This window comes from Lonchura striata, chromosome 7, assembly GCF_046129695.1.
Source record: "Lonchura striata isolate bLonStr1 chromosome 7, bLonStr1.mat, whole genome shotgun sequence".
Classification (NCBI taxonomy): Eukaryota; Metazoa; Chordata; class Aves; order Passeriformes; family Estrildidae; genus Lonchura; species Lonchura striata.
Genome location: NC_134609.1, coordinates 19575407 through 19598189, shown reverse-complemented (window position 1 = coordinate 19598189; position 22783 = coordinate 19575407). Strand labels below are relative to the sequence as shown.

The following is a 22783-nucleotide window of genomic DNA, read 5'->3' as shown; positions in this document are numbered from 1 at the left end:
GAACTTCTTTCCTCTTTGTTTCGCCTTGGCAGTCTAGGAGTCAGTTCTGCAGCATTTGGTAATTGCAAGCCTAAAAAAGAAGAAGCCAGCCATAGAAACTGAACCTGTATCCTCTTAATTGTGGTGTTACTGCCTTTAGGCCATGCAAAAAACATCCTTTGTCTGGATTCTCAAATAACTATCTCTGCCTTTAGCATGGAGGGCTGGCATACCTCAGCCCCGTTTCACCATTTTTATTATATTGCTGTGGTTACATTGTTGTAGTGAGTGCTACTTCATCATGTGCAGTAGCAAGCAATTCATGGCCACACAAGTAACTTTGGGAAAGTCAGCTGGGCTGAGCTTCTCTGATTAAGAGCACCTTTTCAGTCCTCAATCCAAATCATCCCATGGCCATGCTGGTACTTTTGAATCCCTCTGTTTTTCCCACATGCTTCTAACCTGATCCAGAATTCCTGAGCTTTTGCTGCTGGTGAAAATAGTTTCCTGGTTGGATTCATAGTTCTGGGCATTTTTAATGTCTTGAAGAATATTCAGGATAGAGAGGCAAGCATGGCTTTGCTTCCATTGTGAAGTTCCTGTCTTTCCCCACCTTCCCTGGCCCCTGGACATACACCTCCGTGGTTCCTTTCTTTGTCATTCCATTGCTTGGGTTTTTTTTCCCCAGTGTCTTTTATCTTGTGAGTAAAGTTTGAACAGTACGCAGGAAGTTAACTGCCTGGAGTCTTTTAAATATAAGTAACACGCACCCAGTAATAAGCTGTCGGTTGTTTTTTTGCTGCCTGCAAAGAAACATAAACACAGCGCTCATTTCTGGCAGGTTTTTACTGTCAGAGTTTCTCCTATTATATTTATCTTACAATTTGCCAGGGGGTGAAGTTATTAAGTTTTAGCAGCAGCCATCGATCAAGTTCACAAGTTAACACGATAAAGGCTCTGTGCCGCTCCGATCCGGGAAAATGATGATCCTCACTCGGTAATTAACTAAATGAGAAAGTTAAATCTTACTTGAGAGCTGGGAGAGATGAAAGAGAGGTGTTTGTCAGTTTCTCAGTGGAAATTAGAAGCAGTTTTCTGCAATTCCCTAAGCTGCTGCTCTGTCATATTTTACATAAGCACTGGGAAAACGTCTTGTAATTAGTGCTGTCATGGAGGATTTTTTTTGCTGAAGGATGTTGGAATAATTCATTAGATTATCAAGAAAGGCTTGTGTCCTGAAATGATTAGCACAGTGAAATTTAAACCATTAACGATAACAAGTTTAGAGCTTGCTGCAGTGCAGAGGCACCCGGGGTATGTCTGTGCCTATTTCAATCATTTCTTATAATTAAACATTATGTCCTCTTTTTTCCTCCCCTTCACTAAGACCCATCCGAAATTCCTGTTAAGGTGGCTCTGTCTAAATCGGTGACTTAACCACAACGGGCAGTGCAAGCAGTTGGAGGTGAAATGCTGCAGTTGCAGACAAGCAGTAAAGGACATTTGTCTGTGTCAGAGCCTGTAGTCCCAGTGAGTCCAGGAAGGAGGGAAGAACCCCAGTATGACCTGTTGGTACTGGAACGTGCAAGAGAACACCATGGAAGAGAAGATCTTTCTTTTTATCTAGGGAGAAACTGAAATTTGCAGTGATGGTCTAAGCTCTCAGTATTTTCAGAGCTTCAGCATGAAGATGTCTTGAAGGTTCAGAAGGTCCCAAACCTTGCTGGGATCACTTAAGCCATTCTTAATATCCTAGGAGACAGTTTCTCCTTGACTATTAGAGATGTCTTCTTTGCACTGAGAAACACAAAACCTGAATTCATCTACCCAGTGAAAGGTGCCTGAACAAAGTTCTCTGCAATGACTAGAGGATGTAATTTTTTTAAGAAGTGTATAAAAGTTGTGACCACTCGTATTGGTGGTTAAACACTATTACTATACTACAGTCAGGGAAGTTGCTTGGTTTTGTTTTTTTCTGTGCTTCAGGAGGCTCCTTGGTCCCCTGTACTGAACAAAACCAAAAGTAACCTTGGTTGTCATATATGGGTTACAGCTGTGATTTACCATAGCTGGTTTGTTTATATGCAAAGCAGTAGATTTACCCAGTCTTTATTTATCTGTGTTGAAATATTACACCTTCCTACAGTTGAAAGCCATTATTTAGATTAAAATCCTTTCATATATTAGTCCTCTTCTACTTCACTGGGCATACAAATGTGCTTTGTGTTAAATGTAGCCATTTGGAGAAATGGTCTTGTAATTATGAGCTGCACTGGAGCATAGTACGTAGATCCCTGAGCTAGTACCAACCTGAGGCACTCAATCCCCTGGGTCTCCTGGCACAGCTTATGAGCTCAGCTCAGCATTGTCAGAGGACACCTCTGCCATTCCTGCAGAAGATGAGTCATGGTGCCCAGAGCCAGCTGGGGCACCTCTCAGCCCTCACATACAGGCCTTTCTAAAAAGGGAGTTGGTAAAGTTTCATCTGTTCCAACTTAGTAGTTTGCTCTGTTATACTCAAATTTCCTCCCAGATGATGAACTGCCAGTTCTCATTCTTCTTTGCCATTTTTGGAAGTAAAGCTTATAGAAAATGTATACAGTGCATTGGGATGGATATTTACCCTAGCAGTGTGGATGGCAAGTGAAACAGGTTTTTCTTTTTCAGGTGAGGCCTGATTATTGTATCAAGAGAGGGAAGAGGCTGTAGATGACTTAATAACACAGAAGCTTGATGATGTTGTTTTTTTGATGCTTTATTTTGTAATAGGCCTTTTTCACTGAACTGCCCATGGATTTTCAGGAATCTTTAAATTACAATTCTGGAGTTTTTGTTCTAAACTGTAGTTTGAGTGATTTGAGAGCCCTGTCAGTTTACCTGTCTCTGCAGAACTGGTGTGTTCATGCTTGGTCCCCTGCTGGCACAAACCATAGGACCTGCTGGGCACACCTCTGGGCTTCTGCTCACTCCTTTTGGTGCGAAACCAGAGCAGGCAAGGGTGCAAACCAGGTCTTAAGCTGACATAATAAGAATGCAGCTGATGAAGTATGAACCTAAAAAATATGGTGTTCTCACATCCACTAATTTGGACGTAAACACTGTAACATGCTTTTCTTAGCAGAACCACTTCTAGAGCTGTTAAAACTGCTGCTCAATGAATTCTTTAATTTACTCATTATTCCTTTCCAAGAAGCCTGTGTTCAGGCAGAATTAATTGTTTTGTCCCATCTAAGCCATCTATTTGTACACACATAAGCCATGACTTGTATTTGGAGATGTTGCAACTTCTATTTGATACCACAAACCAATGTTTTAGAAGTAACTGGGGAATGGAAGGGTGCTAGGAGAAGGGTGTTCAGAAGGCAAGGAAAGGCCAGAACATGGTGCCACCCTGTGAAAGGAGCTGCTCTTTCATCAGCTTTGCACATCAGCTGTATGCTCACTCAGGCTCAGCAGAGTCAGTCTCAGGCAGACTTCAGAGTCTCTCAAATTAAAATACACTTGGATAGGTTTTTTGAAAGGGCTTTATAGAGACAACCTTTTTTTTTAAGATGCACAGCATACAAAATGAAAAATTAAATGAGATCAAACTTGTAGGTTACAACATCTCCTCACTGTCTTAATCCAGCATTTTTACTGGGATGCCTGTATTGCAGGCAGTTTACCTGCAGCAAAACTTACCAGAATCCCTTAACACAGGTGTTCAGTTCACTCCACTGGTAATCATCTTTTGCCAGGCCCTTAACGAGTGTGGACTTTGCTAGAAAAAGTCTAGTCTTTCACACATAAGGCTTGATGCCCACAGTCTCTTTGGTATTTCTCTTGGCCCAAGAGAGAGTTTTTCTTTCCCACTACCCAGTGCTGGCTCTGTGACTTGTTTGCAGTCAGTGCTGTCCATGTGAGGATTGAATGAAATCGTAGCTCACTGTCCTTGTCTTGCATGATCTTGCTGGACACAGCCACACACAGCCACAGCCACACATTTGCAGGGAGGAGCAGGGATAAACCTGAAAACATTGAGCTACAGAATGGAGCACTGATGGTGTGATCACCATGTTCTGTGTTCTCAAAGAAACTTAAGTCATACTACAATACAGAAGGAGAAAAAAGCTACTTGGTAAAAATCACAGCTCTTTTCTGCCTTTTTCTACCAAAGGAAGGTCCAGCTCTCTAGAAATGTTGGAAAGCTTATTTAGGTGCATTATCTCTAAGAAAATTAAATGTATACGGTGATCAGTTAAGTAAATTTTCAAATTATGAAATTTTGGTGTTCCAAAGTCAGGATTCCTGTTGGGATTGGGAGGTATTATTCCCAAGAAATGGAAACTCCTGCATTCCAAATCTACTACTGGTAACTAAATTTTGTGGTCTCTAAATAGCCTGCTGTTTTGGCACTTGGTGAAAAGAGGGTTTTTTGTTGTTCTTCTTTTTCCCATAAAATCAATGAATCATTGCATTTCTTTTAGTTCACTAGATATCTTTGCAGAGAGATTTAGGGATTCATTTTTTCCCTTTAATTTAATAAGGGCCCCTGGCAAGGTTGATGCTTGGAATTATCATCATAGAACAAAAATATGTCATCCCTTCCTCAGTGTTTTATGTGTTCTTATTTCTGTCAGTTATTTTTAATTATTTGATAATTAGTGAAGAACCTCTGCATGTATTTTTACAATAAAAGTGATGTAATAATATTGACTATTATTATAATGCTGTCTGGTGTTAAACTGTTACAATGAAAGAGTAAAAATCACATATTTTCAGCAGGAAATAGAAACTATTTGACCAGCATAAGAAAAGATAATTTCCCAGTGAATGGTTCATCTTACTTTGACAAAGGATACCCTTGCAATGCAAAATGCACACTTTTCTTACAGTTAAATCATTTAGAAAGCAGAATTTATATCTTACTATCAAGTAGTAAATTGAAATGTCAGTGTTTTGTCTTGCATCTGAAACTCTTCTTTGAGCTGACTCCTTCTGACAAGATATTAACAGTGATCAGAAAGTTGAAAATATTTTACTCTGTGAAAGAACTATTTACCAAATGTCATGGTATATTTTAGCTGGCTTTGCTCTCGAGGTATAATTCAATTTTTTTCATCCATTTTATGCATTCCCTATGAATTTTAGCAGCAATCCATTCTTCAGAAGAAAAAAAAAACCACCAGAGTACAAATGCAATTTGCTGTAGGTGTATTGAAGTAACTGGTATATGTACATGAGGAATCCAAATGCATTTTACTGTCGACATGTTAAATAAAATTGTGTTTATGTTAAACTGTTGCTGAAGGTCTCCCGTATGACCAGAGTCCTTTGTGTGCAGCTCTGGCACGAGCCAGTGCATTGTCCTGCAGGCTGCGCTTGGGCTGACGGCACCAGCCGGGATGGGTGGTCTGACAGCTTTCATGTGGCAGAGTGCTTTTTGCATTCTGTTGTCTGTCCCCTAAAAGAAATTGTACAACTGCTTGTGTTTCTTCTCATATGTGTTATTTGGGTTGTTCCTCTCCTTCCTGTTTACAGACAAAACTTGCCAATGGCACTTCCAGTATGATTGTGCCCAAGCAAAGGAAACTGTCTGCGAGCTATGAGAAGGAGAAGGAGCTCTGCGTCAAGTACTTTGAACAATGGTCCGAGTCTGACCAGGTGGAGTTTGTGGAGCACCTCATCTCCCAGATGTGTCACTACCAGCACGGACACATAAACTCATACCTCAAACCCATGTTACAGCGGGACTTCATCACTGCACTGCCAGGTATTTCTGCAGGCAGAGGGAGCTTGATCCTGTCTTTCAAAAAACTGTTCTGTTCTACCCTACCCTGCTGGAGAGGTCTCTTGTAGGTTCAGTTTGCAAAACAGAGCTTTTGAATGAAAAGCTCTATACCACCATGAAATGTCATAGTATTTTAATTTGTCTTCCTACTGCATGTCAAGGCATGGTCTAACACCATCATGGTTTATCTAGGAGTAAATGATAGCTAATCTGTGTATTGTACGGGTAGTTATCCCAAGCCACAGGGCAAGTAGTTGTGCTCTTAATGCCCACAACAATGCATGAATAACGAAAAATTTTAAAATTAAAACTACTATTCTTTCTGGTTGCTCAGCTGAGGTTTTCCCTTTTCTTATTTAGATATTTGTCTCTCTTTCCTACTGAAATAACTTCCTAAAGCCATTGCTTTGATTATGTGTTAATTGCTAATAGAAAATGGAGGGTATAAGAGCAAAAGATGGAAGTGTTCTGGGTTTTACACCTTTGTAATGCTTTCCATTGAAAATATTATCCTAGCTATTCTCAGATGTGGCATTGGGCAGATCTCACAAAATGCACACATAAAGTAGTGTACATGCAGTTTTATATCAGCCCTGTCTTATAGATGGGAAAAACTAAGGTGGTGAGAGATCAGATATATACAGCAATAGAGTTTCAGAACTAAACAGAAATTCCTGGCTCCTTAGCTCATATTTTTTCAGACCATTAGATCATACCTGTGTAGATACATAAATAGGTAGATACTTAAAATATTAGCATTCCCATGCCATAGGTCCTTAGTTTGAGAGAGACCTGAGCAGCAAGTGGTACAGGTGTTGTCTCTAAACAGCCAGTTGAAGAGAGGTGTTTCTTGACAAAATCTTATTCTTTGTATACCTTTGGAGAAGTGCTGAACTTTTGGCAATTTGATCAATCCTGTAATTTGATTATTCTTCAGAAGGGACTTCTCAACATGAAATATAAATTCTAGCCTTAAAAGATGGAAAAAAGTATGTTTAACTGTGAATTATATAAAGCATAAAGGCACTGCAGGAGTTTTGCTAGGAAGTTAAATAGGTAGACTCATTGGATTTTAAGCTCATTGTGCCCAGTAATCAAATGGCTGTTGTAGCATTAAAAAAAAATCTTAGTTATGCTAAGTACCTGCTTTATGTTAGTTTTTAGTAGTCCAGTGGCAATAATCTTCTTGTACTTAGAGCAGCATACTTGTGGAGCTGCTCTGTTTCAGAAAAATAGGAAGTGTTTGGAAACTGCATTGGTTTCTCCATTTCATAAGTAGAAGTATACATGTAGGTGCTTACACAGTTTTTCCAGGTCTTTCTCCAAAGAGACCCATGAAAGCACCCCACAAAATCAAGACATTTCTCTGCACTTGGTTAATTTCTTCCTACAGGGCTTTTTCTGAGAATTTTGGGCAGGTGCTATAAATACTTGTAGAGACATTCCATATTTGCTTGCCATACCATACTTGTTACTGGTCCAGTCATAGTTGCCCAGGAAGCAGCTGATTTTATTCTATCAGAATGCAGAATAAATAGGAATCAAGCAGCTAATATGTGAGTATTTTAATGGTTGGGGAAAATGTGTCCGTAAATAATGTATGTGCATCAATTTGCATATTTACAAAGTGCAAATGTCCTAGTGAATATTGCTCTGAGGGAGAAAATTAATAGCAAGGAATTACACTGGTGCAGACTCTGCATTCTGTGCAGGATGTCCTAAGTATAAGCAGGTTCTAGTGAAGGGAATGGGAAGGGAGGAAGGTAAGAAACTGCCTAGGAAAAAGTGATGAACCCAAAATTCTAAATTAAGTCATATAATGAAAGAAAACCCCTAAGCTCTGTAAGTATTTTTTAACTTTCTGAAATTCTCAAGTGTTAAGTACTCTGGTTTCATTTTTACTACTTCATTCTCTCTCCTGCTCTCCCCCTTGAGTGAATAAAACAATAAAGCTACTTCAAAATCATGAGGCATCTTATCTCTGTCCTCCTAGCACAGTCCCAAGGAATGACCAGAATTTTAGGTAATTTTAGATCATGGGCGTGTGTTACCAAGATACAGTAAAGTTGGCTCAGATTATTTTCCCAGTTCTTTGAACAGAATTAAGATTGTTTGAAAAATACAGCTTAACTGTGTACTTAACAAAATTTGTTCAGTTTCTGAAAAAAATAAGGTTTCTGCTTAGCATTTTCAAGCTATTTAACATTTTTTATGAGGAAAGTCATTTTGATAAGGATTTCATGTGTGAAATAGCTGAAACATTCTTGTTGGTTCAGAGGGTTGAAGGGCTAATCGTGTTTCACATCCATTTAGCAAAATCTTCTGTGAGCAGAGTTTTCCCTTTTTAAGGAAGCAGTGCTTTGTTAGATACATGCCTCAGTGAGTTGTGCTGTTCCTAAGAAACAAAATAATAAAATTGAGTTTGCAACTAGGCCAGAATAGCTCTGCCCATCCACTTACCATAAATGTGAGGAGAGGAGGCCAAGACATTAGTATTCTTTTGCTGCAAAGGGTCTAGTATAGATGGCAAAGGATGACTTATTGCAGCCAGGATCTAAAGTGCAACTCCTGATGAAGTAGAAGGGACACATGGGTGAAGATTACTGTGCCCAGGTGTTGCAGTAGCCCTGCTTCCTAAAACCACGAGTTGTTCCCCATATATAAAATTAATTCATCAGGTGACACTGCTGACTTAAAGCCACCTGTAAAGATTCCATGGAGGCAGGCATTTGTAAGTGTCCCGGTGGGTCTGTAAATGTCTGTGAGCCCACTGGAAGCAGCGCAGACTGGGAAATCTGTCATTTCCACACAAAGCTTCAGGAACAGGGAACAGGATGTCCATGTCTACCCTGCCTGTTGTGGAATTCCTGCAAATTCCTGTTCACATTCACTAAACTGTTGTCTCTCTCTTTCCACAATTTACTGTGGAGTCAATCTAAATTTGCAAACACTTTTTTTTTAAATAGTGGTTGTACATATCTTTTCAGATTAAGTACATAATAAAGGCTGATGATGCTTTTATTTTGCAAGTTGACATCTAATTTTGCATCTCTAAAGATAAGAAATGTCAGACCTCTTTCTCCACTCTCTGTGCCTGGTATCATTCACATGCTTTTTTTACATAAAGATTGAAGCATAAAATGCTGAGCAGAAAGTCTGACCCAAAGTGTATTCTAAGTTTAGTATATTTGAAAGCAGCAGGAGGACGCATGCTGAATTGTCTCATTTTCATGCAGTGGGAGATCCTTTTGAGATCTTTTCATTAAGGAAGAAAAGGTTGGGCCATTTTGTGTCATGAACTCTAATCAAAGTCAGCTGGTTGCACCCAGTTTGGGTTTGCAAAAGTCCAGACATGTGACTGTAAAAATGTACTTACTGCCTTTTCCTACCCTCTCACAAGCAGGGCCTGGTCTTTGAGGCTGTTGTTTTAAAAGCAAGAAAACATGTATTTAACTTTGTCCCAAATGTGAACCTGAGGGAAAATGCATCTAATACAAATCTGCCATGCTTCATTTTTGGCTGGACTGAACATGATGCCTGAGGGATGATGTGGTCTAAACTTTCACAAAGCGTAGGAAATTTAACCTGTGAAGTGCGATAATCTCTTGGTGTGTCTCACTTGTGAATTAAACAGCCTGCAAGAGAAGCTGTAAGCTTTTTCATTTAAGCGGCATCTTGTTTTCCTGAAGTCTTGATTGTGATTAAATTTGAGTTGGTAAGGGCACATTTTTACTGACTACACCCATCCAGTTAAGAAACATAGCGTAACCTTCCCTGCACAGACATTACATTGAGCTGCTTGGTGCCAACCAGGCAATTGCTTTACATTTCATTCCAGTCATGCTGAGGTAAAGCCAGTCCTGGTATTCACACTGGGAAATATTTGCAAATGATACTATTTTGGTGCATATTTTTCCTTCACCACTAAAATAAATGAAACTAGCAAACCTGCTTCACTTCTCCTTACACAGCTTCTCCTTCCCTCTTGACGTCCCTGTACATCTGCATATCCTTCCCTCCCCCCTGTCTAAAGGTACCACTACTCTTCAGGGCACACATTGGGAATATATATTTTTTTCTTCATTACATTTAAAAGCTACTGCTTTAGCAAAAACAGCTTTTGAGCCGTTGCAACATGAGAACAGCTGTAGCAGTGAGATGAGAAATGGTCCTAATATAGAGAGATTTTGGGGGCTGCATTGCTGAGTTGGAAATGCCATCCATAGAATATCCCCCTAGTGCTAAAACCCATCGAAGTAGATTGGAATGACTTCTTGGATTCTTTATTATTTTTAATGACTTGTTGTGCTATATCCAAAGGAAGTTGGATAACACTGCTCACTCCTGAACTTAGCCTCAAATGCTCTTCTGTGCATTTTGTCCAGCTCCTCATGCAGAAGAGGAGATGGAAGGAGAATGTCTCTTTGTACTAGCAGGGGGAGTTGTCTGTCCAGCAAATAATGTTTTTCTGTTGTTGTTGTTCTCCCCCAGCTCGGGGATTGGATCACATTGCTGAGAACATTCTGTCATACCTGGATGCCAAATCTCTGTGTGCTGCTGAGCTGGTGTGCAAGGAGTGGTACCGGGTGACGTCGGATGGGATGCTGTGGAAGAAACTCATTGAGAGAATGGTCAGGACAGACTCTCTGTGGAGGGGTTTGTCAGAGAGGAGAGGATGGTAAGGAAACTAAATCTTCACCTCTTTTGCCCCCATTCAGGACAGTAGAGGTTGTGTGTTTCAAACCATATTTGAAGAGGATTATCCAGCACTGAAACATCATGTTGCTTCCAAACCTGACAGTTGCTTACACCAAAAATCAGCCATTGGGGAATTAGTTGCCACATTTGGCTATGTGGCAACATGGGGGATTTTTTCCTCAACTTCCTCTTCTAATCATGCTCTTATCCCACTGTGACAAGTGAGATATACAGACTGAGATATACAGACACCCAGCTGTCTTTCAGTTCAAATTAAGAAGCTGTGTGTGCCTCAGGGGAACCCTAAACCGGTCAGCAGTTCAGAGCAGAAGAGCTTTTTCAGGAGTGGCAGTGGGGGAGCATGTGCTATGAATTAGTTCTTTCCTGATAGGTCTGTTTGTTTTCCTCAGCAGATTTTCACTATTAGATATCTGTTTAATTTTCAAACTGGAAGCTGAGGGTAGGTACCATGGAGAATAGGGGACTTTAGAAATGCAGATAGATTAGTTAATAATCATCTGGAATAGCCGTACTACAATGTAGGTCTCACTCAAGTTTGAAGCTGCTCTGCTAACATTTCATTAGAACTTTCTCTCTCAGGGGTACACCCTTTAATACATAATTTTCTTTTCCAAGGGTGTCCCTAGGATGTTGGCAGAAGGGAAACTGGGTATGAATATTTCATAAACAAGATAAAAGTGACAGCTCAGGCATTTTGGTTGCTATTAAAAAGAAAAAGATACAGAGTTGCAAACAAAGACTCCTGGTTTATGGTTAATTTTGTTATACTGTTTGTCTCAGGAAGTAAAGGCAAGTAAATCAGGATTATGAGACATTCTTTAAAAATAAATACTACTTTGATCTGCTTCCGATAGTGCAGTGTTTCTAAAGAGTGTAAAATAAACACAAGCATGGCAGTGGTAACTTTTGCATTTCTTTTAATACCTTATTCTCTCCAGGACTTCCATTTTTTCTCCCTACAGTTGAAGTCACAGTAAGTCTTAAGAGGAGCTTGAGAGGTCATTTAGTCCTTTTTGTTTTCCATAGGAAGAGACAGGTTTTCCTTAAGTTATCCCAAATCTTTGTCTTAACTTGTTCTTAAAATCCTCTACTGATGGAGATTCCCCAGGCAATGCCTGGGAAAAGAAATTCAATGGTTTCACTTTTTCACTCTTTCTAAATTCAGTGTTTGAGAGGTTTTCCTGATGTCTAAGCTGTCTTCCTAGCTACAGTTTGATTTGTTGCATTTAAGCTGCACAATTAACCAGGACAGTTTCTCATTCTCCTTTTTGCAGTAATCTTTTCCATATTGGAAGATAACCATGTTTCCTATGTTTAGGTGCCCTAGCCAACCATAATGATGTGTTGTCTTGTCCTCTTACTATTTTTGGTTTTCTCTCTTTAGACCCTTCCCAATTACTCCATTCTTGCAGTATGGTGTAATCAGCTGAGTGTCTTCTGCCGAGGCATCACTGGGCTTTGCTCCCTCCACACGTTAGAAATAACATTAGCACCAAATACTGGTCATACAGACACATGACATTTCTAAAGGACAGGTGCAAAATTTTGCTTCTCATCTCAAGGACAGTCACCCTGTTACTGCACCTCTTCTTCAGGTTTGTGCTATGTGCTGGAGGTTACTTTGACACAAGAGCAAGTTGTGCCTAAGTCTTTCAGATTGCCCTCTGGTTATCCCTGTGATGAACAGATAGAACTGTGTGGTTAGGAGATGCAGACAGGAAATAACCCATGCAATTGCATCTCTGCCATATAGAACTTCATAGCTTCTAATCAGTGCTATCTATGTGCATGGCACAAGGAGGCTACTAACTGGACAGGTCAGAATGATGGCTGGTGTTATTTGCTTACAGCTCCCCAATTTGCACATGAGCTGCCTGATTTCAGCATTTGCAGCTCATGATTTACAACAGAACCACCCCCTCCCCCTTCTGCAGCACGGCAGCCTTCACAGGCAGATTGTCAGGGAGCAGTAAGGGTTACACAGATTTAGAGAAATATAAAACAGAAGCCCAAAATCTCGGCATGCTTGTGTCCATCTGATTGAATTGGCTGGTCATCAAAACCTGCAAACAATAGTTCCTTTTATCCCAGAGCCACAGCACAACAACTACTGGGATGCCATGGAAATTCCAAGCAATCCTTCAGCTGAACAGTAAACAACTGACTATACGTGCAGCAGGGTACAACTTACAGGTAGCAACCAGACTTTGTGTTACATTAGCTAGTAAAGTTAGAAAGAATAAAAAGGGTTTTAGGCACATAAGCTTGTACACAGGTTTTTCTAGACCTGCCCCAAGTCTTCCAGGATGTCTCCGAGGTATTCTGTGCATCTTGAAAGAAGTTTTTGTCATCCTTGGCCAGTAATGCTAATTTTCATGAATGCACTTCCAGGCTGGATCACAGTAAATAGGCATTTGTCTAGTTAGCAGCTTGTCTGCATCCATGTGTGCCGCCTTCATGTGTTTGGTCCCATATGCATGTCTGCTGGTCATTACATGTGAAGAAACAGGTAATTCCTCTGTCCAAACATTAAGGCACCTTTCTCTCTAGTTGTATTAGAATTCTTGATTTAAAGAAGTATCAAAAGTTCTTTTCCTGAGCATTTGTCATTTTGCTTATCCAGTTCTGTAGTTTGGTATTGCCTTGCAACCCAAAGATTTTGGTTCATTGTTTTGGTCTCTCTAGTTCAAGTGTATCAGGGCAGCTAATGTACACTCTCTGAAATGAGTTTTGAGGTGTACTGTATGGAAAGGATGGGAAATGCACAAGGAAGTATTGAACAATTAATTATGCTGTAATGGAGCAAGGGAGGGAGAAGTGGAGAGCTGGCCCAGTGTAAACTCTGTGCCTCTGATGCCAGGATTACACTCGGAGGCATTTGTGCCTCTCTCCATTTTGTGAGGCATGTTGCCAGGCAGAGCAGCAGTTAGTACGCCCATGGTGGGGTTTACTAGCTTCCACACCGTGTTTGGTGGCTTCTTAACTTCAGGATGAGGAATTAAAGTTTTTTACACAGCAGGCAGTGATTGCCGTTTACAGATTTTTTTGGTAACAAAACTCTAGCTTGGGATATGAGTATTCCAAATCAGTGTTGAGATGAGGGAGGCACCACAGATGAGGTGCTGCTTACCAACACAGAGTAGTAGCAGTAAAATGTCCATGTACCCAAACTGATACTGTTCCTGCTAATGCAGATAAAAGCTAGCCTTGAATGTGTGGTGAATTTGAGGGTTCCTTGCCTTCTTTTGTTTGTTTTGCATGCTTTATTTTAAAGGTGACCTCTGATAATGTGTGTGAGTATTGCAAGCATGAACTGCTGTCAACCCTTACTGAACTGAATGGGCCCATGTCCATAATAGAGAATTTATTTCCCTTCCCCGAGTTACTAGACACAGATTTTTCTTGGGCATTTCAGTGTTAAAATGCAACACTGACATGTTGCAGGGCAAACAAACAAGGAGCCATCCCATCTTAGTAAATGACGTTTGACTATGAATCTGTCAGCAGTGGTTATCCATTTGTAAAATGCCAGGAGGACCTTTCTCCAAAATGCTGAAAGATGATTTGTGTTCAATTGAAATGTTCTTTATCTTCCAGGGGGCAATATCTATTTAAAAATAAACCTCCTGATGGAACTGCACCACCCAACTCCTTCTACAGAGCACTTTACCCCAAAATTATACAAGACATAGAGGTAAGAAACAGGTGCCAGATATGGTGGTGTTTCACTGTTGTTTTTTTAGTTTTGTTTTTTTCAAATGTTCCCGATGTATTCATGATGCTGAAATTCTGGGGGTATTCTGTTGCAGTGTAATATTTCATTAAATCTGACATGTTGTGTTTGTCTGGAGTTTGTAGATCTGGGATAATTATAAAAGATCCTGCTGTTCCTTTACACGGAGGATGAGTTGGATTGTTCAGTGAGCTGTTTGAAAGTGAAGTCTCCACACTTTGCATATCAGATATCACAGCAGCATTATCTTGGTTTTCTCTGTTCCATGGTACTTTGCTCCTCTTGGTGCAATGAGACCTAATAGGCTATTAGAGGAAGATGTCAAGAACTGAGGCAGGGAGAAAATGCATTTCTGAAGTCTGCAGTCCTAAGACTCAGGGAAAGAGGAAGCAGCTGAGCATGTTTGCCTTGCATTTAGTGTGAACAAAATGGCATGTTCTGGTTGTTTCCTAACAGCAGAACCAGTGCTCAGGCACGGTTGCGACAAGTTTGTAGATGCATTTAGAGCTCAACTGAGACTTTCTCTTCAGTTATTTAGCTGTTGAGTCACAAGGGGCTAAAGATTGGAGATAGAAAAAGGCTTTTAGTTACTTATTCCTCACCATTCCCAGCAACACAGACCAGTTTAGCCACAATGTTTTCCAAGCATTTGTCTGTTTAAATGGTTTTATTATATATATTCTAGAAAGCAGTTATGTCATTGTATGGGCCTGATTGCAGGAAAAAGCTTAAACAAAAGTGTCTGCTGCCTTCTCAACCAAACAAAAAAAAGGGTAGATAGTTCTGTGCGTTTTTTTTTCCCCCTACATTGCATTTGTCTCCTGTCTCTCCTCAAGACAATAGAGTCGAACTGGCGGTGTGGAAGGCACAGTTTACAGAGGATCCACTGCCGAAGTGAGACAAGCAAAGGGGTTTATTGTTTACAGTATGATGATCAGAAGATAGTAAGCGGCCTACGAGACAATACTATTAAGGTGAGAATGCTCCATCATGGCATACTAATGGCTTGGAGTGCCTATGCCATAAATAATCGTGTCCTAATTTTAGTGACACCTACCCAGTCTCTTGTTAGTAACCCAACCTTCTCCTTCCTCTTCCCCCATCTCCCACCTGCACAGCAGCTACTCTTTTATCTGGCTAGAGACCCTGTTTTCAGACAGACAAGCTTCACCAGCAGAGTTTCTGTCCAGCAGTAATTACAGGCTATGTAATTACTGGGCCCTGTATCCTAGTGAGAAGGGTAAAACCAATATTCGTAGTAAAGCCAGTAATATCAAAGACGTCAATGTATTGCACCAAAGAGCCTGTAGAAGACTCTGCAGATGCCACTAAAGGTGTTCCAAATGCACTGTGGAAGATGTGCTGTAGTGAAAAACAGTCTAGTCAAACCACTAAGTGCTAAAAGATGAAAACCCTACTGAACTGACCAGTTTTGAATGTTTGCTGTCTTAGATCTGGGATAAGAATACATTGGAATGCAAGCGAATTCTCACGGGACACACGGGTTCTGTCCTGTGCCTCCAGTATGATGAACGTGTGATCATTACTGGATCTTCAGACTCAACAGTCAGGTGTGTGCTTGTGATTTGGACCTTTCTGTTTGCCTCTTAAGATTTTAGCTTTGCAAGCTGCTGAAATGATCTCTTCTTAAATGTGTGCTGTTCAAACAGTTTAATGAAGTAGTTCAGCATATTTGTCCAGCATTGTGCTATCCTTATCAGATTTCCATGAAACTCACTGTTAGGGAGAAATGAGAATCTGAGCCAAGGCCAGTCAAGGTCAAGATGACTTAGGAAGGCCATCTGGCATTTCACCAAGGTTTTGCATAAACCTCCCTGAGAATGTTATAAATTCTCTTTGAGAATAACTTCTGAAGAGTTGAGGTTTTCAAAGCAAGTTTGAAGGTTTAGTTGTCCGTTGTCATTTAATTTTAACAAAATATTAATGACTTGAAATTAAATTTCAATTAAATGAATGACTTGAAATTAAATTTCAGCACAATGTTTCTTTTCATTAAATCTTTCTAATCTTGCTTTCCTTCAAGTCTCCAGTAAAAGGCTGGACACCTTGATGTAGCACTTGTGGTGCATGTTGTGCATTTGTGAAGTCCACTAGTCATATTAGAGGATACCAGTGAGTGTAAGACCTGTAGTGTAAATAGAGGCACATATGAGTTAATGAATTGCAATATGAACTTGGATGTGAAAGGACAGGTCTACTTCTCCGTGCTGTTATATACTCCCTTCTTGTCAGAGTACAAGCAATGCTCATGTAGTGGAGTTAGACAGCAAAAAGCTGCATCGTTGGCCCATTTTTGGAGCCATTAGCATGCATTCAGATGGCTGCAAGGTCCTCTGTGCTTGTGTAAACTACTGTTGTTAAGCTAATAGTAGTATTGTTAAGCTAATTAAATTGAATTCCTGACATGTGATGCATTCATTCTTGCAGTTCTGCTAGGTTTTGGGGTCCTGTCATTCATAGGAATCCAGAATTTCAGCAACGCTGCCTGCCCGGAAATGATGTGGGAACTGCACTGGACTAAACAGATCACAAAAGGAGAGGCTGATTTCTGTAACAAGCACTGTCATTTTCCATATCAGGCCAGGCAGGCCAAATTGCAGACTGGCTACTTGCCCAGGAATACTTTGTCTCCCACTGTATCTATGAATGTTTGTGCAGACCCCAGAGGCACATAGGATGCATCACTTTTATCCTTGGGTCTCCTCAGGAAGAGAGGCTTCATCCAATAGACAGTACAGATGGGCTCTTAATGCTTCTGAGATCTCAGGGATGCACTTGTCCAAAGAAGTCAGTGGGTCTCCAGCTCCTGTTCAGTTTGGCAACCCTGTCTGCAAACTGTTCGTATGTTAATGGCTCAGGTCTTTAGTTTTTTCTCCTTTGCATTTTCTAATTGGAATGTGGTTTTCTTTCTCATTGATGCTTTTTAGTTTCCATAAGGTATGAAATAAGACATTAAAAGTCTTTCTCACATCTTGCCTTTTCTTACTGCTTGCCTTATTGGCAGCAAGAAGTTTTAACTTCTGCAAGATCTGATGTGCCTGATGATACAGCCATTTTCTGCTTTCATATAGTGTATCTGGGATATAGGTGTGATAGTACCAAAAGAAATCTCTTCATGGAGGATAAAAGAAGTTTGCCAACAGAATAGCCCAAAATAAGTATTTTTGAGGCTTAAGATTTTCATTCCAAATACTAAAAGTTCTGTATGAAGCTTTTGTCTAACTTGCATCTTAAATTATCTTTCAGTTGAAACAGTTGGTTCCAATGACATTAAATTGACATAAATGCTATGTCTTAATTTGGGTATTCAGCGCATTCCTGGAATGTAGCTGTGTACCAGATGCACTGCAGGGTAAATGCAAATCATGATGCAACTTGTGACAATTACTTGTATTTGTTTGAAAAGAATTGTCTTGTCTTCTGCTTCTGTATAAATTACCACTTGAGCTGATAGTCCTATGAGAGAGGTCAAAAATGAAGCCTGTCAGGGAACTTACTTCTCCACATTAGCTGGAAATGAAGTGTATAATAGGCTGGCACAACCAGGAAACACCAGTCTTTAAGGCCATCAGTCTTCTACCTTTCCTCAGCATTAAATTCCCTTAATTAAATAATGCTTTTTTCTTGGGTGCATTATTTTTATGGTGTTAACTGCATTGCAGGGTTTTTGGCTGCTGGTCTGTCTCAATGCACACATAATCAACAGGTTTATCTAATACATTTTTTAATGAACTATTTAATAGATGTAGATATAACTTATGGTGTTTGCTTCTCTAATATCACTAGAGAGTCAATTACCTCTCCCTGTCCCTCTCTCGCTCTGCAGAAAATTCACAGTGCAGGTTGTTAACTCTCTTCTCTCTGGTTTGAAATCTGAACCTGCAGAGTGTGGGACGTGAATGCAGGCGAGATGCTGAATACCCTGATCCACCACTGCGAGGCCGTGCTGCACCTCCGCTTCAACAACGGCATGATGGTGACGTGCTCCAAGGACCGCTCCATCGCCGTGTGGGACATGGCCTCCCCAACAGACATCACCCTGAGGAGGGTGCTCGTGGGGCACCGAGCTGCCGTCAACGTAGTGGACTTTGATGACAAGTACATTGTGTCAGCTTCAGGTGACAGAACTATCAAGGTGAGGTGTTTCAGAGGCTTTTTATCTGCTGCTCTGGGGTATTTATTAACAAAGAACAGTGACCAGACAGGGAAGATGGCCCCTGGCAGGGTCTTGAGGAGCAGTGTTCTTCCTCCTGCTCATTTGCACTTGTCCCTCCTCAGTTGAGCTGGCACAGCTCATTTACAGAACCTATGGCAAATCAGTTCCAGGACAGATGCAGCTAAAAGAGAACATTTTTTTCTGTTTTTTTTTTCGACTTGACCACTTCCATAACCTGTTCAGTCATTTAAACAGTTGTTAGAGGGCAGCATGGGGACAGAAGTGAAAGTGAGTGGATAGGAGACACTTAAGTATTACTGCTATGATCCCAGTCTGCAGCATTAAACCTCAGGAGAATCTATATCGTGTGTAAACAAAATCATAGCCTAAAAAATGCTAAACCTGGAAGCTAATTTGATACTGTGTGGCAAAATTCTTCTGTGTACAGTGACCCAACCTGCTATGATTTGCAGAATATAATCACAGGTCATCAGAGGGATGATTTTCCCAGTCTTAATGGTAGCATCTTCATTAAGAGCATTCTGGATGCATCTATTTATCATACAGACTCCATCTTTTGTTAGTCTCTTCGTAATAATTTTGTCTCTGTGTGGTTCCCTCCCCCCTTCCTGTCACAGGTATGGAACACTAGTACCTGCGAATTTGTGCGCACCTTAAATGGCCACAAACGAGGCATTGCATGTCTGCAGTACAGAGACAGGCTAGTAGTGAGCGGCTCTTCAGATAATACCATCAGGTGAGAGACAAACTCCCCATCACAGGGTTCTGTGCAAGCACGCTGTCTCTGGTGCCCTGGGACGTGCTGAGGTTAGGCAGCTGAAGTGCTCTGTACCCTTGTCAACTTTGAAATATGCTTTCTTTAGTATAGAACATTGGGAACTGCTAGAAAGAGATATTAGAAGCCTGTTTTACTGTGTTGTCTTTCATCCTCTACATCTCAAGAGTCCCATACTAATCAACAAGTTGAATTTGCTCTGACAGTTCTGGTGTATGAAAGAGCTGGCAAGTACCACTTTCTACGATGTCCTCTTGTGATATTTTAATTGGGCTATGTGTCTAGTTAAAGGGGTCAGATTTGCAGTAAGAGGCATTTAATCCTCTGCAGAAATCCTCCTGGGCTCTCGCCAAACTCTTCTTGTGGTACTTGGCACCTGGTTAAGTTTGGAACAGCTGGTTTAGAGCATGAAGTTCAGTTTGCTGCCTTTTGCACTTCTCCAGCTGCCCTGGTTGCCGTCTGAGATTTAACTCTTTCTGGTATCAGAAGCCAGAATATCTCCCTACATCCTGCAGCTGCTGGCAGAGGAATTTCTCACTAATTTCAGGATGTATGGAACAAGCTTGAACATTAGTTTACATGATACAGAAAAATGACTCTGTCATGGAAATGGGAATAACAGCAAACTCCTTTTCCCTTTGTCATTTTTTTAAGTAATTATCTGCCTTTTTATGAAACTTGAAAACTGGATAGTGTAAGCAGGAACCCTTTACTTCACATGTCAATAATAATTTTTTGTCAGTGAGAATTATCTCTGCTATTGTTTGCCTGTGGACTTGGTTTGCCACATGCTCTGTCTGCTCTGCATTCTGTAGAAAACCAATGGTCCTTTGGTTGACATCACCAGGTCACTGTTCCAGATTTTAGTACAGGGCTGTCTGAGAGCATGACCAGGAGAGCTAAAACTTTGTCTCTTAATCAAGTGAAGAAGTATTACAGGCATTGTGTAAGAGCAGCACCAGTGCTGAGAACTGCACTTGAAATAGAAAACATAAGCCTCTGCAGTTGTACTGTGAAACTTGGCCACAGAGATAGAGCAAGAAATAGTTAAATACTACAGCAGTTAGGGAAGGATCTAAAAATGCAATGCTAATAAAAATAAATGTTAAGATAGTGATAATGCTAAACAGGAATAGTTACTTTTATGCTTGCATTGGACAAAATCCCTACTTAACAGATAAATTGTGCTAGAATTTCAGGAATGTCAACAGTGAATCATAATGGAAGTCAAGTTTAGCAGTAGTGTGAGCAAGGCAAAAGACTTACCCAATGCTAAAAGACAGTTTTCTCCCAGCCATTAGCAGAGGCACAAGTCAGTGGAAGGATGATTAAGAAAAAGATTCCTAAGTCCTCTCTGTGGGTGGCTTGGTGCTTTGTAGGTTTGATTTTAATCCACTACTAGATGTTGTATACTAGACTTAAGAACTTAAAAGCCCATTATTCTTCAGTTGCAGGGAAACTTTTTTCCAGAAGATGACTTTGTGATTTCTAGTTTTGCAACTGCAAATGTTAAGGACATGTGAAGTACCTGAGACATGGAAAAATTATTTAGGTTTCAATTTAGGCCAGAAATTTTACCTGTGTAAGAGGACACAGCTACATAGACATCACTAGTATTGTGCCAATTTCCATCTGGCAGAAACTGTTTAATCCAATCACTTCAGTATCTTAGCTTCTGCAGCCAAAGTTCCTAATTGCTACAGACAAAACAAACAAACAAACAAACAAACAAACAAAACAACCAAAAACAAACAAACAAACAAAAAAAAACACCAAAAAAACCCAGAGAATTCAGGGCAAGAAAATATCATCTTGGGTTAAATTTTAATGGGTGGTTGGTCTTCATGTGTCTTTTTCTAGGGTGTGCACACATAAGGATCTGATGCCTATCTGTTTAGACAACAGCATTCTCTCTAAGAGATGGGGATTCAGATTCACCTGCCTTCTGTACATCTCCCCACTCAGCTTTCAAGTGAATTAAAGGCTGAGATAACTGCAGACCTCCCTATGTTTCCAGGAGTTCTCCCAAGTTATAGGAAAGAGCAGTGGTAATGTTTTTTACCCCCTTTGTACATGAAAGCTCATTTGCCATGTGACAAGGGACATGATCACCTCTTGTAATCCCATCCAGGTAAAACCTCAGACTGGGACCTGAAAATACAGGCCTGAGTTAGTATGATGCAGCCTTCCAGAGCTGCTGGCAATTTCAGGATCAATGGCAAGGAATGGAAACACATGGCACAAAAGTTTCTGGCGCAAGATTGCTCTTCAGACCTTTCTGCACCAGTTAATGTCTGGCATTGTCCATCCTGTTTACAGTCCTTGAGAGACATAATGCTCTCTATCAGCCAGAGAACCTTTGGCTGACCTTTGTCATGGAGTTGCTTGCTCTGACCTTGACTGGTGTGCTGGACTCAAGTGAAAACTGTTGGGCCCTTCACAGATTCCTGAAAGATCAACTTCACAGATTGAAGAATCACTTTGAGCTCCTTGTTGGCTTCAAACATGTGCATAGACCTATCCTTTCTCAGTTCTACAGTGACAACAGCGTTCTGTTCATTCCTCTGTTGTCCAAAGTGAGAGGAGCTTGTTGTGGCAAGACAGCTGCAGTCATTATCCACCAGCCTTGGGCACACATCAACCAGATCTGGATTATTCCCTGGGGAACCTCAGGAATAAAATACATGGGGATGGTTTATCTCTTTCTTTGTCTCTCAAGCAAAAGTGACCTGACCTCTCTGCAGCTGTACTGCTTCAAGATGTATCACTCAGAGAAATTCCACAAACCCCCATATTTCTCACTACTGTGAAGTTCATGCCAGTCAGAGCACTTACTGAATAAGCATTTGAGAACATTTGTGACTGCTTTCTTTCTGCTGTGTGTCAGGGAGTCAGAGTAGATACTGCTATTACAAGACTGCTGTATGAGCAGAGCATGTCTCAGCCAGAGATGGAACACCTCTAGACAATACATGCCAAAGAATTTCAGTTCTTGTAGGCAAATAATCTTTTTATCCACGGTAATTTGGAGTCATGTCAAAGAGCTGGCAAAAGTATGGAAAACAAATAGACTTATTTCATTACTGTTTGAAACATTTAACTGGTTTTCAAGGTATTTTGCAAGTGCAAAAATTATGTATTTTAATTTATTCTCCATGCTGAAAACCCATCACAAAAACTGAAACTTTGGGATAGTTACATTTGAGAGAATAATGTGTTGGCTGGGCCTCTTACTGTATGTTGGTTTGGGTGCCAGAATTTTTTTTAAATGCTGTATTATTAGAAACAGTTCACATAGAGCCACAGGAGTTATTTGAGAGCAAGAAAAGAAATGCATTTAAAATAATAAACACAGATAATCCGTTTTAGTTTATGCATAAGGTGCCTGGATTACAGGTTAAACATATCTTCAGGGAGAGAAATGACAAAGGAAAAGGTCTTGTTAATTCTTGTACCTCTCACCATTATATTGATAACTTAATTTGCCTGATGGTAGTCTCCAAATCAGAAATGGGCATGTAGGGGAACAGAAAGGGGCACATGCCCCATTGAAGGTGATCATATAAATTGAAACAAGCTGCTGAAGGGATTGGTAAGTGTCACTCTCTT

At 40.5% G+C, this 22783-nt stretch overlaps 1 protein-coding gene across 6 annotated transcripts in view; it reads left to right on the top strand.

The window, feature by feature from the left end:
• BTRC (beta-transducin repeat containing E3 ubiquitin protein ligase) overlaps positions 1 to 22783 on the top strand; it is a 119755-nt gene that overhangs the window by 85678 nt on the left and 11294 nt on the right. For all 6 annotated transcript variants that reach the window (XM_021536362.3, XM_021536367.3, XM_021536363.3 and 3 more), the window contains 7 exons: positions 5500 to 5731; positions 10241 to 10427; positions 14066 to 14162; positions 15038 to 15175; positions 15654 to 15772; positions 18108 to 18357; positions 19017 to 19135. In XM_021536362.3, coding sequence (XP_021392037.1) covers positions 5500 to 5731; positions 10241 to 10427; positions 14066 to 14162; positions 15038 to 15175; positions 15654 to 15772; positions 18108 to 18357; positions 19017 to 19135 — 1142 coding nt within the window. The remainder of the gene's footprint in view (positions 1 to 5499; positions 5732 to 10240; positions 10428 to 14065; positions 14163 to 15037; positions 15176 to 15653; positions 15773 to 18107; positions 18358 to 19016; positions 19136 to 22783) is intronic.